The following is a 16,660-nucleotide window of genomic DNA, read 5'->3' as shown; positions in this document are numbered from 1 at the left end:
TTTGAATTCAATTAATAAAATCTGGAATATAAAGCTAGTCACTAGTGGTGACTATGAAACTATAATATTTTCCTTGTTGTAAAAACCCACCTGGTCTGCCGTCCTTATCTGGTCTGGCCTACATGTAACTGCAGACCCACAGCAATGTGGTTGACTCAACTGCCCTCTGAAATGGCCAAGCAAGCCACTCAGTTCAAGGGCAATTAGGGATGGGCAAGAAATGCTGGCCTTGCCGGCGATGCCCACAAAAGGGAATAAATACTTGAGGGAAGAAATTTTGCAACGTTATCAGGAAAAAGCAGGCAAGAGGGCCTAACTGGATTTCTGTTCGAAAGAGCTGGTGCAGACTCAATGGGCGGACTGGCCTCCCTCTCTGCTATACTGTTCTGTGACACTCTGCTGAGTTTCACCAATGAGGAACCATCTCCTGGGTGAGATATCAGAGTTTGTTGCAGCCTTGGCCTAGCATGGGACATCACCCAGAGGAGAGGAGAAAATTGAGAAGGTGAAAGGGTAAATTATCTAATTACCTCATTTTTAATAAATAGCATAATTCATCTCCCTCATACCACATGAATCGGGGAATTTTGCATCATATGCCCCTTTGTTCTTTGATGATGCATTTAAGTGTGAGTTATTATGTTTTAAAAAAAAAACTGTAGTTATCAAAAAACATCAATACTTCTTTTAATCTGTGGATCTGAGTCAAGTAGACTGCACTTCCTAGTCCATTCAGGAATGCTGGATTTCAATCCAGCTCTCGTCACTGGAGAAAGCCTCTCCTTCTGATGGTTGCAATGTTGCTGAATGAAATGGGTTTGGGATGTCTCAACGCATCTCCTATTGGGGAAAGAGCTCACAAAATGAAAGTGTTCATAATTTGGCAGTCTGAATTGGAGAACCTATGCAGATGAACTTAAACTGGGGGCTGAGAAGTTGTAATTTAGGAAATTTAAGGCGAGGGTTTTCCAGGGCTTCTGAATCCAGGAGTCTTGGAAATATTGACATACTAATGAGGACCCCCATCTTAACTTCCAAAAGAAAACGTAATTCAGACAAAGAAAAATGTTGTTACATAAATGTACACAGTGACGGAAATTATATATACATTGCAAGTTCACATACATAATTCTTTACACTGTACACAGTATATAACATGTACAGCCTGAGATGGACATTGTTGATGATCAGGTGGTCCCTCATGGGCCTACTAGATCCAATAACTCCATTCTGAAAGCCTATTTTATAGATGGAGCATGTGGTGAGGGAGTACCTGGGCACACTAGCAAATGGCAAACATCTTCAAACTAACATGAACGATACTCAACCTGTGATTTGGGTCAGCACTCCTAATCGGTGAGGCTGTCGCATCCATTAACATCAGGAAGTCATCTGACGCTTCAGAGAAGGTTCGCTTGACCCATTCCTGGGGTGAAAGGCTTATCTTGTGAGGAAAAGTTGAATAGGTTGGCCCTATGCCCATTGGAGTTTAGAAGAATGAGAGGTAATCTTACTGAAATATATAAAATCCTGAAGGGATATGATAGAGTAGATACCAGGATGATGGTTCCACTTGTGAGGGAGACTAGAATCAGGGGACACAGTTTAAGAATAAGAAATCACCCTTTTAAAACGGAAATGAGAGCAATTTCTGAGGATTGTTAGGATGTTGAATTCTCTTCCCCAGAAAGCAGTGGAAGCTGGTTCATTGAATATATTCAAAGCTGGGTTAGATAGATAGATTTTTGATAGACAAGGGAGTCGAGGGCTATGGAGGGCAGACAGTGGATTTGTGACCACACCCAGATCATCCATGATCTTATCAAATGGCAGAACTGGCTCGTAGGGCTGAATGGCCTATCCCTGCTCCTGAGTCCTATGTTCCAACTAGGGAAGGTTTGTGTAAGAGTTGTCATTGAATCTAACAAATGGACCACGTTGTGTTTCTGTTTAGGGCCCTGTTTTCATGTACTATGAATTATCGAACTTCTATCAGAATCATAGGAAATATGGAGTCTCCCGAGATGATGATCAGCTGAATGGGGATTTGAACAATTTAAAGGTAAAAGTTAAAATAGAACCTGATAAATGGTTGTACTGATTCTAAATGCTTTCAGTATTTTTCTATGCTTGTCTTGCATTCTACTCATCAAACGTGAGCACAGCCCTTTGAACCCAAAGCCAGACCCACATCATGCTAAAACATAATTTTTAAAAAAGCGAAAATATTCAAATACTGGAAAAGCATGGCAGATCAGTCAGCATCGATAAAGAGTAAAGACTGTTTATAATGTCTCAGGTATGTGGCCTTCATTAGAACTGATGAAGTTTTAAACCTGTCTTTTCTCATAACAGATCCTGACAGACAGATGCTGTCTGTTTCCAGTGTGTTTTGTTTTATTCCAAATAATCAAATAATCCTGCACCTAACTTGTGCAAAGTTTTGGTCTTGCTTGGAACATTGAGTACTAAATGCCTAATGACAAAGGCATTGGAACTTAATAATCTGGAAAAAAAAAAATTCTCTTCTGCCCCTTGATTTTAACGTAATGAGTTATGATGATCTGGAGTGCACGGCCTGAAAGGGAGGTGGAAGCAGATTCAATAGTAACATCCAAAAGGGAAATGGGCTATGAGGAAAGTGCAGGGAAGGTGGATTAATTGGATAGCTCCTGCAAAAAGCCAACACAAGCACGATTGGATGAATAGCTTCCTTTCAGTGCTGTATGATTATATCATTTTTGTTTCTGTACAATTCCTATTTCTAACCATAATGACTCCAAGAGGATCATTCTAGGCACTTGCTCAGGCTTCCACCACTTCCATTTTTAGATCTTTTTGACCCAGGCACACATCATGTGTCACATGCAGTGTACTGCCAAGTCAAGAGTCCATTGCCCAAAGATACTTTTTTAAAAAACCTTCTAATTTCCACCCCTTTTCATCTAAAGGTTCTGTCTTGTGTACAGGCAGTATCAGCAGCTATTATACGTATAAGCCTAGACTAGGGGTAGAATCCTCTGCCTGTCGGGTGGGTGGGCCCGACCCAATCTCCAGCGGGCAGGGAGCCGATCCCTGCCGGAGAAGCGGGCCCCACCGCCATTTTATATCCCGCCCAGCGTGACATCCGGCGAGAAGTGCCTTGCGCTTCCTGTGCGGGCAGGGGTGGGGTGGGGGGGGGGGGGTTCCCCAAAAGCGACAGTGAGCTCTTCCGCGCATGCACACGAAAGAGCGTACGTCTCCCCGAGGCTAAGTGCTGCCTCAGGGAGATCGCTGACACTTTGAAAGATATGAACAATAGAAAAAAATTCCCTAACATGTTCCTCTCATGCGTCAATGTCACATGAAATGTGACATGTTCATAATAACATAATAACTTTATTAAACTTTTTAAAACCCTACATAAAACCTCATACCGCCAGTGAATGAAGTTTCATGTTTTATCTATTTGCCACTGAGGCTCCTGGCCTGCCCGACAACCTTAAGGTTGGACGGGCTGGTCCTTTAATTGTATAATTGATCCTGTCAATGGCCTCAATTGGCCATTGACAGGTCGGCGGGCCCGTAGCTGATTTCGCTGCGCCCCCACCTTCCTGAAAATTTAAATAGGGCGGGGTGACATCAGGGGTTCCGCCTGACGTCATCCTGCGTCATTTTACGCGTCGGCAAGCAGGCCCCACCCCCTGCTCACCAACAGCAAAATTCTGCCCTGAGTATCCGCAGCCTGGGAAACCGTGGGACACCGGAGGTCCCCTGATGTTCACATGCGTGTCCATCCCAGCAACTAATCAAGAGTGGAATCCTGAATAAATTTCTACTCCCTTCCCAATAGTCAGTATGAGTAGTATCTGCAAACTCAACACCTTCTGTTTGAAGTTCCATAACTGGGGTAGTTCCTTCCCAACTGAGCCAGCAGAAGATCCACAAGAGGTAAATTTGTACATTGTTTCTGGTGTCATATCTGCAGCAGCCTGGACCAGAACCTTACTGCAAAATGTACAAGCAGAGGGTCTGCATCTGGCTCTGGTATGGAGGGTTGTACGGACCTGTTATACATGCTTCCTTGTGGAGTTTTGCAGTCAGTGGTGAAATGACAATGCTCATCGGTGAACTCGAAGAAAGCAGCCCACAAAGATCTAGTTTTGGTGTTCAGTAATAGTGATGTCATCAAGCAGGCCAAGCAACCAATCACATTGAAGAACTCTCGGACAGGAAACCATGAAGTAATAAGCAAGTTTTATCATTTACTTTTTATAATTTTACAGAAAACAAAGATTGGTACATGCACATAGGATTAAGGTAGAAGTTGAAATACCAAATTCATTTTAACAAAAAATATAAATATTAAAAATGTACAGAATTTTTAGCATGGAATGAAAAAATTTGATATTCCACAAATATAAAATTAGTTTTTCAGGGCCAAAGAGGTTATTCAACAGTGATTATGACTTAGTATGTCATTTAAAAGCCCAGTTACATCACATTCAACAAAGTGTAACATTTTCAAATGCTTTTACAAGGGGGATACTAGCATAGAAAATTAGGAGCAGGCTTGAAGGGCCAAATGGCCTACTCCTGGTCCTATTCCTTAGGATTAAAAAAATAGTAGTTATATCAATTCATTGATTTCCATTGAACTTCAACAGCGTACCATGCAAAGGAGTGAACAACTTCTGAATTTTCACATTTAACTGCACATGCGTAAACACCAGCTGCTGCTGTCAGTTTCACTACAGCAACGGCAGTTTCGCCATCATTATAGCCACAAAATCTGAGCCATTGTTGCTCTAAAGGGTTAGTTTTGTTCCAGGAGAAATTCCCAGAAAGGAGAATTTCTCAGGATCCTTAAAATCTGACAACATGGCGAAGGAATAAACCAGCATTTGAATCACAGCTTTTTAAAAAAAAAAATCCATTATCCAGGCTACTGGCACAGCTGTCTGATGTAAAACCCATAAGATTCACTAGTCACAAATGTTTTTAAGAGACTGAAACAACAGTTGTATGCCAGGTACCGGCACTGCATGGCCATTTCTATACTGAACCCTGAAAAGCAGCTTAGTTGCTCTGGTATTAGTGTGAACCAACCTGATGTGCACTTATAACTGCAGCTGGCACAATAGCAATGCATTCAGATTTACTTTAAAGCTCATTTTTTCCACCTACATTGCCATTCTGTTTGTTTCTGGTTTTCTGACTGTCAAGAGCAATGTGAAGAAAATGGTGGCTGGGTCGGAGACGGCATAAATTTATATTCTGTGCATTTGTGCACATATGGAGTTCTTTTACCATCTGCCACTCAACCAGGGTAGGGAAAGCAGTCAATGCAGCTCCCAGCTCTGATAAGCCACTTTAGCATCCATCAGCAGAGGGCATGTTACGCCTGTCATTGACAGCACACTGTAATACAGAAATAATGAGCTCTCAAGGCACCCCCTAACTGACAGTTCATGAGCCCCAGGAGCAGAAGTTAGAAGCCTTGTCCTGTTGCCCATCTAAAGGGGTTAGCCTCACATAAGTGCACTAAAAACAGAAATGAAAGCAGCTCACGTATTAGTAAATCTTGCGTTGGGGCAGTGCAAATCCGCCAAATTGGCTTTTGTCAATATTATTTCATTGCCTGCTCGCCATTTTCACAGATACCTTCTGAATCCTGTTTTCCATTTCGTTTGGATAGTCAAGGCAAGTCTATCGCTCCCTGTGGAGCCATTGCAGACAGCTTGTTTAATGGTGAGTTCCTGCATATTGTGAACCCCTGTACAATTCAATTGAGATTAACATATACCATATGCTGACAAGTGTTGCACCATATGCAGTCAATGTTTTCAACCACACCATTTTTTATGTACGTATCATTGGGAAGATTCTGTGTCATTTGTGCCTCTGTACTTCTGTAAAGCATTCAGCAGAAGAAGTATTTCAAAATTAGAATCATATAATTTAGCATCACAGGGGAGGCCATTCAGCCCACAGCGCCATGCTAGCTCTCAGAAATCGCTACCCACTTAGTCCTATTGTCCTGTCCTTCTTTAAGTGTTTTTTCTTTTAAACCGAATATTTATTCACTCCCTTTTTTAAAGCTATTATGGATTCTGTCTCACTGTTTCTGATGAGAGATATCCTATGTCCAAATCTCTCCTCTTTTTCATGCAATATACTAGAGTGGACATTGACCAAACCTTTCTCCTTTCTCAGTGACTGTCTCCGTCTCCAACTTACCCCATGTGGATTTCAACTGAAATTCCACCCCTCATGTTTCGAACCCACCCAGGATTACAGGTATCTCCGGGACATGAAACGTTTCTTGGACTGCTGTTCCCGTCAACTCCTCTCACTTCCTCCAAATAAAAGGTGTGGCTATGGGTACCCGCATGGGCCCCAGCTATGCCTGTCTCTTTATGGGGTATGTGGAACATTCCTTATTCCAGTCCTACTCTGGCCCCCTTCCACAACTCTTTCTCCGGTACATCGATGATTACTTCGGTGCTGCTTCATGCTCTCGTCGGGACTTGGAAAAATTTATTAATTTTGCTTCCAATCTCCATCCCTCCATCATTTTCACGTGGTCCATCTCTATCACTGCTTGTTTGTCCCTACAACCACACCAACCCCCTCCACTTCTCTCTCTCTCTATCTCTCTCTTCCCCCCACCCCCCCAACCCCACACCTTAAACCAGCTTATATTTCAACTCTTTCCTGGACTCAAACTCAAGTTCTGTCGAAGGGTCATGAGGACTCGAAACGTCAACTCTTTTCTTCTCCGCCGATGCTGCCAGACCTGCTGAGTTTTTCCAGGTAATTCTGTTTTTGTATTGACCAAACCTTGTTTGAGTAATTTCAGGTTGAATTTTTTTTTTTTTGGCAGCATAATAAATGCCCTGTTGGTGTTTTACAAGAGGCAACAAATTTATAGAGCAGGATGCAGGTGTAGGGTGGGAGGAGAGGGAGAGCACAGCCCAGCGGCAGGTTCTAAGGAGGCGTTTGAAGGTGGAGGAGGAGAGCGATAACAACGGAAAGTGTTTGGGAAGAGAATCCCAGAGTCTAGGCTGCCAGTTGTGCCTCCAGTGGTGAAGCAGAGGGAAGAGGGATCATGGACTAGACAAGGCCATCAATCAAAACAACTTGAAGAATTTTCCAAGATGTGACAAAGTCATGAAAGCATTTCTGAAGACTGCTTCTGTTTAATGTTCCCAGCAAACCCCTGTGATCAACACGTTGCCCCACTGCCTCTCTCTTTGCTCCCTATTACTCAGTGACAAGTTTAAACTCTGCTTTGCTAAGTTGGAAAATAAACCTGTCAATGTATTTCTTTCTTTCAGATTCCTTTGTGGTATATAAGATAAATAGCAGTGGTGCCTTCAAGGTCTCTCTAAATGGCAAAGGAATTTCTTGGTGGAGTGACTACAATGTCAAGTTCAATAACCCTAAGTCAGACAATGGAACTGATCTAAAAGAGGCATTTCAGGGTAAATTAACTTTTTTCACTATCTATTCATCAAATGGGTTTTATGTGGGGGTGGGGGGATGTTGGCGGCGGTGGGTGGGGGGGTGGGGGGGTGGGGGGTGGTGGGGGGGGGTGTTGATGGGAAGGAATGCAGGCTAATGAACTGAAATTCTGTGCCCACCAACTGCCGTTCCTGCCCCAACCGGGACTAAAAGACTCCAACATCCTGATGCTGAAAATCCAGTTCAACCAACCGGAGCCCAGCTTAAACAAAGAAAGGGAGAGTGCTCATGTCCAACTGGAAAGATTTTTAAGCTTTGATTTTAATTTATCCCATGTATAATGGAGCAAAAGCTTGTGTACACAGAGCAGGAAGGTGTCGGTTCCTGTGGAGGAAAGGTGAGTCTACAGCTGATTGCTCACTCTGTTTGGTTACAATACCTCACTACATATCCAGTTGGCTCATTGTTTCCTACGTTACAAATGTGACTACACTTCAATTTCTTCACTGGATGTAAAGCGCTTTGAGATGTTTGATGGTCATGAAAGGTACTATATCTTTTCTCTTTTTCCCACTGGGGCTTAAGCTCTGTTTTTGAAATATCATTGAGTAAAGTTCTCCATTAAAGTCATTATAGAATACAGCTGTTAGATTATTTGTCCTGTAAAAATTGTGACAATGGCATTGTTGCACAGTAACAGGACTAGACTGGTCAGAGGGGAAAACCACTTAATCGCTAATAACTAATGTCATTATGCTAATGTTGGATGATATTTTTGTTTTGTCTGCTTTTTAAATAAGTGTCTTTTTTGCGCATCAAACCCTACACACTTAATTACAGGAACTGTAAAGCCTAACAACTGGCCCAGACCTGCCTACGAGCTGGCCACCAACCCAGAAAACAATGGCTTTATCAATGAGGACTTCATTGTTTGGATGAGGACTGCGGCCTTGCCAACATTTCGCAAACTTTATCGTCGTATTGACGATGGGATGCAGCCAGGAAATTATTCTGTGGAAATAAGTTACAGTATCCTTGAATTTTTCAGCTGGTAACACGGGGAGGGCTAGCATGACCAAATATTTTTTTAAAAAAAACAGCAATCAACTGGGTCATGTTCAAGACGAGTTTTTTAATGCTCTGGTTACACTGCGTCACGGTGGTGCGTTATGGGCTCCACTTTCTTAGCCAGTGTGACAGCCCGTTCATACTATTCAAATAAGGAAGTGTCCCTTTGACTGTAAATTTTTAATTGAAAAAGAGTTGATGTGATAGTCTGATTTTACCAACAGTTGATAATGTCAGCACAATGTGCTTCCCTGATTATTTTTAAACTGTACTTTTTTAATCTTTAAAATTCATCCTGAGGAAAATAGAACCCGATTTCCAATAACAGGAACAGGGTTGGCCCTAATTTTTTTAATTTCCATTTAAAAAGTGGAAATATATTGTTGTCCAGTCCAGGTACACATTTTATTAAACTTTAAAACCCTGATGAATAACTATCTCATTAAAGATGCCTAGGGGCAAGTAATTCAATGTTTCTATGTGTGGGGGTATTCAAAACCACCGATCAGAAATATTGGATTTTTTAGTGACTACCATCTCAGTAGCTCAGGAGAAAGATCTTTATTCAAAGAGCAATGAACATGTAGAACTCAGTACAGCAAGGAGTAGTTGAGATGAATGGTATAGATCCCGTTTAAGGGGAAGCTAGTTATGGACATAAGGGAGAAAGAAGGATGCGCTGATGGGTTCAATGAAGAGGAGTGGGAGGAGGCTCATGTGGATCATAAGTACCAGCATAGACTAATTGGGCCAAATGGCCTGTTTCTATGCTGTAAAATCTATGTAATGTAATTATTCAGCTATTGAGATTTTGTTGGTACCTTCCGCACTCCCAAATGAAGCAGTGTAGGTCACTGCAGCATCCACTCCTCAGAAGAAGAACAGCTGGTGCTGCAGCTCTGCCCTCATAAATTCTTGGGCTCCAAAAAAAAAACACAATTTCCTTCCTTCTCTCTGTTTCCTTGAAATCAAAACTCCATCTCCCACTCATTCTTGTCCAGTATTCTTTTCATTCTTTCATGGGATGTGGCTGTTGCTCACAAGGGCCAGCATTTGTTGTGCATCCCTAATTGCCCTTGAACTAAGTGAATCGCTAGGCCATTTCAGAGTCAACCACATTGCTGTGGATCTGGAGTCACATGTAAGCCAGGTCAGGTAAGGAAGTCAGATTTCAGAAGTCAGAGCATTAGTGAACCAGATGTGTTTTTAACACCAATCCATGGCAGTTGTCATAGTCACCAATGAGAGTGGTGAGATTTGAAGTCCAGAGCATTTAGCCTGGGCCTCTGGCTCACTAAAACAGTGATATTATCACCACCCCCACCCCCACCCCCACCCCCAACCCCTGCAGGAAGAGAGGGCTTATTTCAGTAAGCCTTGTCTTCCTCCAACAATCTGCAAACTCTAGTAACCAAGTTTGGTGCCAGCTGACCATTACTTTCAGTATTCTATCCTCCTGTTCAGTCTTGGTGCTGTGCTGCATTGCGTGCCTTGGTGTTCTGTTAAAGTTACTCAGGGAGGAATAAAAAGCCATCAAATCTTGAGGATTGAATGTGTCACCGAGCAGTGTTTGTCTCTCAGATTGAACCAGTGAACTGAAGAAGGGCATTTTTCAACAAGAAATGGGGTGGCGGTGGTAGTGGTTTTCCTGTGACATGTGTTCCAACATTGTAAATCCATTGATGAGGAACAGGCTATGGCTTCCAATTGAAGAATAGGATTGCGAAGACATGAGGTTAGGTTTTCCTGCCTGTCCACCCCCCTGTTTTATGATGCTCAGGAGACATTTCCCAAAGGTTTTTTTCTGAAATAGGCCATTTGTGTTTTGTTCTTTTCCCTAAGGAACTAAGTATTCCTGGTATTTGGGGAAGGAAGTTTTATCATCTGTTGGATAGGGAATGAATTGATGGGCCTGACAGTCTTTCAGTGCTTTTTTTTTGTTATTTGTGGCACCAGATTTTCACCCAAGATGTAAGAACCATCTTTGGCATGGGGAATGGTGCTGGAGAGAACCTAGAATCAAGAGTTCAAATCCCAAGATGGCAAACTGTGAAATTGATTTCAATTTGTAGACTGGCCCCAGAAAACTCTGACTATTTAAGCTGCAGATTTGTTGTGTATTTAAGTGATGGGAGTCTGTTGTCCAGTTTATAAGTGACTCCACTCTCGCGCAACATGGTTGACTTGTAATGCTCTTTGGAAAATCTTAGCCACATAGGAAACTGGAGAGAGGTCTGCATTTATTGCCCATCAGCATCTCATGTTTTAGGAGCAAATATATATCAAAATAGTTAACTTTGAAAGGTTTCTTCTCCATCAGCTTCAAGTTCCCCTCGGAGCCACACACCATTCTGACTTGGATGTGTTTAGCCGTTCCTTCATTTTTTGCTGGGTCAAAATCTTAGAACTCCCTACATAACCGGGAGTACCTTCACCGTACAGGCTATGGTGGTTCAAGTAGGGCATCTTCTCAAGGGTAATTGGGGATGGGTCAGTGGTGCCCACCTCCCATAAATAATTTTTTTAAAAATAAATTTTTGAAGTAACGTCACACTCTCTGGTATTGCTAGATGCCATGGCTCTGTTCCTCCTTAACTCTCTATTCAGATTATCCAGTGTTGAGTTTCAATGGACAGAAACGAATAACTTTCAGCACCATATCCTGGATGGGTGGAAGGAACTCGTTCTTGGGGATTGCTTATCTTGTATGTGGTAGTGCCTGTATTGTTACAGGTATAGTAATGTTCATAGTCTACATAAAGTATCAAGGACAGCACACCTTCAAAGAGGAATAAGCACAAAATGCAATACTAATACCTTTCCTTGATGGGTAATTTGTTTCAGAAACTGTCACTTAAAGTTAACAATACATTTTACCACATTAAGATTGGGCAGAACACACAACTTTACCCTTACAATTGATGATTTTGACATTTTGTATTGTCCATCTCCCTAAATGCAGCTCCAATGATTCATACACTGTGAAATTAAAACAATGAGCAGGTTTATTTCCGCTGTGAAACATAATGTTGAAAGTCAAATGATTTAGTATTGAGTTAGTGAAAATGATTATTAGAATTGTTGTCAGTCAGGCACCAATGGTCCCAGCAGTAAAGTTTCTCGTGTAAAACCATTCCACCTATTCAATAGAGCTAGGATGTTTGGTTTGGTTGTTACAGTAGAATTCTATTGTACAGTTTTTCTAGTCTCGATTCTCAGTAGATCCATTAATATTTTTCATGGCTATCATTTAATTGTTAATTTCACGTATCACTAAATTGTTTTCTAAGTGTCACTATCTCAATCCCTCTATCAGATTTCCTGATGTGCTTCCTGTTAATGGAGAACACAATCAAAATTAAATTACAGACACTAAAACTCATTATGTCTCACCTTGTTGCGTTTTATGTGAAGAATTCCAGTGATAAAGTTTAAAGTACATCATGCTTTTCCAAAAAATTGGAAACCAATGTACTGGGAATTCCTTCACATGGTCCAGCTTTAATACCAGAGCCTTTTCCATAAATTGACCTCCAATTAACTTGTTCTGCCAACTAGTTATCCAAATAGTAGCCAAAAAAATTCTAGTACCCAACCCTCCCCTTAGCTTGAAGCTCGGGTTGAAACAGTGTTACTTAAACAGAAAATGCTGGAAATACTCAGCTGGTCAGGCGTTTCTGTGGAGAAAGCAGCTGTTTTGTTTTAGGCTTGTGAGCCTTACATCAGAACTGAGGAAAGTTGGGAATGTCGTAGGTTTTGAGCAGGTGAAAGGCAGGAGGGGGACGGAAAAGAGAAGGAAAAGTCTGTGATAGGGTGTAGGACAGGAGAGATTAATTGACGAAAGATTTCATGATAAGTAAAGAAACAAAAGACGCCTCTAGATGAGATGAGAATGGCTGGGTAACAGCCATCAGAATGCAAGGTAAAGGAATAAAGAAAGAGACCAGAGGAAACAAAAAAAGCAAACAAAACGCGCACACAAAATCGAGGCAGACATTATGATCCATGTTGAGTTCAGGCTGTAAGAATGTCGAGTCGAAAGATGATGTACTGTTCATCAAGCTTGTGTTGAGCTTTGTTGGAACACTGTAGCAGATCAAGGACAGAAAGGTCAGAGTGAGAGTGAGATGGAGAATTGAAATGACAAGGGATAAGAAGCTCAGGGTCATGCTTACTGACTGAATGGAGGTGTTCCGCAAACCGATCACCAGCCTGTTTTTGGTCTCCCCAATGTAGAGGAGACCATACTCTAAGCATAATACAGTATACTAAGTTGAAATAAGTACAAGTAAATTGCTCTTTTACATGGATGAAGGGACCTTGGATGGCCCTTTGTTAATTGAAAACAATTAAACACAATTAATATACAAGTTGTGGACATTAATTGCCCTATCACTTGAGCACAGATTTAAAGTGACACTCACTCACTGAAACTGTGGTGCGGTTGAGTTGGGAGGTATATGCCTGTAATTCTTCACTCTGTAAATAAATGTTAGACTGAGTAAACATTGTCTCCAGCATTATCCTTCCAGAAGGGAACAACCATTTTGTCTGGATCAAAAATGCAAAGTTAGATTTGCAATCATAAGACAAATATTTTATGTGCCTCAGTTCTGAGTCTAACATTGTCATTGTTTTCCATGTAGTTAGCACAACCACCAGTTGCTGGCACTCTCGCCTGACTCAGAAGGTTGTGGGTTCAAGTCCAGGACTGTAGAAACTTGAGCACAAAGTCTAGGCTGACATCCAGTGCTGCAGCACTGAGGGAGTGCCCTTTTGAGTGAGATGTTAAACTGCGGTGCCGTCTGCCCCTCGAGTGAATATAAAAGATCCTACGGCACTATTCAAAGATGAGTAGGGGCATTCTCCCACCTCCCACAGGCAGCACAGGCCCGACAAGAGAAATTTCAGCAGCCCCTGGTATCTTCCAAGAGGATGGTGGAGGTGATTGTGTCATGACAGCGGATCACAACCCAAATTACTTACAGACATATTGAACTTTTTTAAGGAAGATATGTGTTTTTTAAAAAAGGACATACAAGCAAAAACTGGCTGAGAATTTAAAGCAACCACTTTCTGGAAAATTTCTATGTAGATTATGCTTGACCAACTAGTCCAGGGAGGCCTTGGAATGTTGCACCTAAAAAGGTGTCAAGGCCTACTTTAGACACAGACACTTGAAAGGGAGATACACAATGCAAAAGACTGAACTTTAATCTCCTGTGGTTGCAGAGACAATGGAGACTGGTTACCATCTCAGCAGAAGCCATCTCCTGTAGAATTATATCTCAGACTGTGGACATGATCTGAGTTGACCGAAAGCAGATTCTAGGCAAAAGACATGTTTGTTTTTCCCTTCCAGAAATACACAAGAAAATGGATTAAAAAGCCAGCTGCAAACAGCAACTAGATATCCCTACAGCTTGCCAGTAAAAGTCTTCTCTCCCTCTTGTTCTCTCTCTTGCTGGAGGCAAGTCTTCTCATTTCTAATCTGTATACATGTGTGTTGCGTTTTTATTATTCTTTTCTTGGGTTTTTATTAGCTAATAAACTCACTCCTCCTTTGACTTAAGAAAGCCCGGTTAAATTGGCTCCTTTCAAAACATAAACACATTTGAATTGGGAAAAGGTATCCACGAGGAAAGGGATCCTTTTTAAATTAACCCTGTTGTGACCAACCAAGGGGGTTGAATAAAGAAGGGGAGCCAGCTCATTCCTCCTCACCCGAGAGCATAACAAAATTGGGGTCCCGTTCGGGAATTTAACAATTTGGAGTATCTTGCCTAGGATCAAAACAAGTTGGGGGGACCTCGCCAAGGACTGGTTAGAACAATTGCCAGAATGGGGCAGTTAGAGAGGGTACTCCTGTACCTCTGGGTTATACATAAGATTTTTTCATTATACTTTTTAAAAAAAACTTACCTGGCATTGGCTGTTGAAGAACCCTGTGCCAGGTCAACCTGAACACCAGCCCATCCCTCACCAGTAACAAGTTTTTCATAGGTATGATTCGATGGATATTTAGGCCCCGTGGGGAGGCAGTGGCATGGTGGTATTGTCAATGGACTGGTTATCCAGAGACCCAGGGTAACGTTTCAGAGGACCCGGGTTTGAATCACACCACAGCAAATGGTGAAATTTGAACTGAGTAAAAATCTCAAATTAACAGTCTAATGATGACCATGAAACCATTATTGATTGTCGTTAAAAGCCCATCTGGTTCACAATCGCTCTGTAGGGAAGGAAATCTGCCATCCTCACCTGGTCTGGCCCACATGTGACTTCAGACCCACAGCAATGTGGTTGACTCTTAAGTGCCCTCTGAAATGGCCTATCAAGCCACTCATTTGTATCAAACCGTTACAAAGTCAATAAAAAGGAATGAAACCGGACAGGCTACCCAGCATCAACCTAGGCACCGGAAACGACAACAGCAAACCCAACCCTGTCGACCCTGCAAAGTCCGACTTACTAACTGGGGGCTTGGCCCAAAATTGGCAGAGCTGTCTCACAAATTATTCAAGCCACAGCCTGACATGGTCATCCTCACAGAATCATACCTTACAGACAATGTCCCAGACACCACCATCACCATCCCTGGGTATGTCCTGTCCCACCAGCAGGGCAGGCCCAGCAGAGGGGGAGGCACAGTGGAACACAGTCGGGAGGGAGTTGCCCTGGGAGTCCTCAACATTGACTCTGGATCCCACGAAATCTCATGGCATCAGATCAAACATGCGCAAACAAACCTCCTCCTGATTACCAGGTACCATCCCCCCTCAGCTGATGAATCAGTGCTCCTCCATGTTAAAAACCACTTGGAGGAAGCACTGAGGGTGGCAAGGGTGCTGAATGTACTCTGGGTAGGGGACTTCAATGTCCATCACCAAGAGTGTCTTGGTAGCACCACTACAGTCCAAGCTGGCCAAGTCCTAAATGACATAGCTGCTAGACTAGGTCTGCGGCAGGAGGTGAGGGAACCAAGAAGGAAAAACATACTTGACCTCATCCTCACCAACCTGCCTGTCACAAATGCATCTGTCCATGACAGTATCTGTAGAAGACACCACCACACAGTCATTGTGGAGACAAAGTCCCACCTTCACATTGAGGATACCCTCCATCGTGTTGTGTGGCACTACCGCCATGCTAAATGGGATAGATTTCAAACAGATCTAGCAACTCAAGACTGGGCATCCACGAGGTGCTGTGGGCCATCAGCAGCAGCAGAATTGTACTCGAACACAAGCTGTAACCTCATGGTTCGGCATATCCCCCCATTTACCATTACCATCAAGCCAGGGAATCAACTCTGGTTCAATGAAAAATGCAGGAGGGCAGGTCAGGAGCAGCATCAGGCATACCTAAAAATGAGGTGTCAACCTGGTGAAGCTACAACACAGGATTACTTGCCTGTCAAACAGCATAAGCAGCAAGTGATAGACACAGCTAAGCAATTCCACAACCAACGGATCAGATCTAACCTCTGTAGTCCTGCCACATCCAGTCGTGAATGATGGTGGACAATTAAACAACTCTCTGGAGGTGGAGGCTCCACAAAAATCCCCATCCTCAATGATGAAGGAGCCCAGTACATCAGTGCAAAAGATAAGGCTGAAGCATTTGCTACAATGTTCAGCCAGAAGTGCCAAGTGCATGATCCATCTCAGTCTCCTCCGCAGGTCCCCAGCATCAGAGGTGCCAGTCTTCAGCCAATTCGATTCACTCCACGTGATATCAAGAAACAACTGAAGGCATTGGATACTGCAAAGACTGTGGGCCCTGAAAATATTCCAGCAATAGTACTTAACACTTGTGCTCCAGAACTATCTACACCTCGAGCCAAGCTGTTCCAGTACAGCTACAACACTGGTATCTATCCAGCAATGTGGAAAATTGCCTAGGCATGTCCCACACACAAAAAGCAGGACAAATCTAAGCCGGCCAATTACCATCCCGTCTGTCTACTCTCAATCATCAGAAAAGTGACGGAAGGGGTCATCAGCTGTGCTATCAAGTGGTATTTTCTTACCAATAACCTCCTCACTGACGCCCAGTTTGGGTTTCGCCAGGGCCACTCAGCTCCTGGCCTCATTACAGCCTTGGTTCAAACATGGGCAAAAGAGCTGAACTCCAAAGGTGAGGT

The 16,660-nt window shown here is 42.7% G+C and overlaps 1 protein-coding gene across 7 annotated transcripts in view; it reads left to right on the top strand.

Annotated features, from left to right (window-relative positions):
- Positions 1-16,660, top strand: part of tmem30b (transmembrane protein 30B) — a 44,296-nt gene that overhangs the window by 13,521 nt on the left and 14,115 nt on the right. The window contains exons 4-9 of one of the 7 annotated variants that reach the window (XM_041213503.1): positions 1,955-2,062; positions 5,640-5,730; positions 7,320-7,466; positions 8,287-8,475; positions 11,122-11,247; positions 13,877-14,081. In XM_041213503.1, coding sequence (XP_041069437.1) covers positions 1,955-2,062; positions 5,640-5,730; positions 7,320-7,466; positions 8,287-8,475; positions 11,122-11,247; positions 13,877-13,899 — 684 coding nt within the window. In that variant the 3' untranslated portion in view covers positions 13,900-14,081. Of the gene's footprint in view, positions 1-1,954; positions 2,063-5,639; positions 5,731-7,319; positions 7,467-8,286; positions 8,476-11,121; positions 11,248-13,160; positions 13,583-13,746; positions 13,809-13,876; positions 14,082-16,660 lie in introns of those variants that run through there. The other 6 variants (XM_041213498.1, XM_041213502.1, XM_041213497.1 and 3 more) reach the window with 6 other exon arrangements.

Source organism: Carcharodon carcharias, chromosome 19 (assembly GCF_017639515.1).
Source record: "Carcharodon carcharias isolate sCarCar2 chromosome 19, sCarCar2.pri, whole genome shotgun sequence".
In the NCBI taxonomy this organism is placed as follows: Eukaryota; Metazoa; Chordata; class Chondrichthyes; order Lamniformes; family Lamnidae; genus Carcharodon; species Carcharodon carcharias.
Note: the sequence above shows the minus strand (reverse complement) of the source record. Positions and strands in the feature narration are given on the sequence as shown.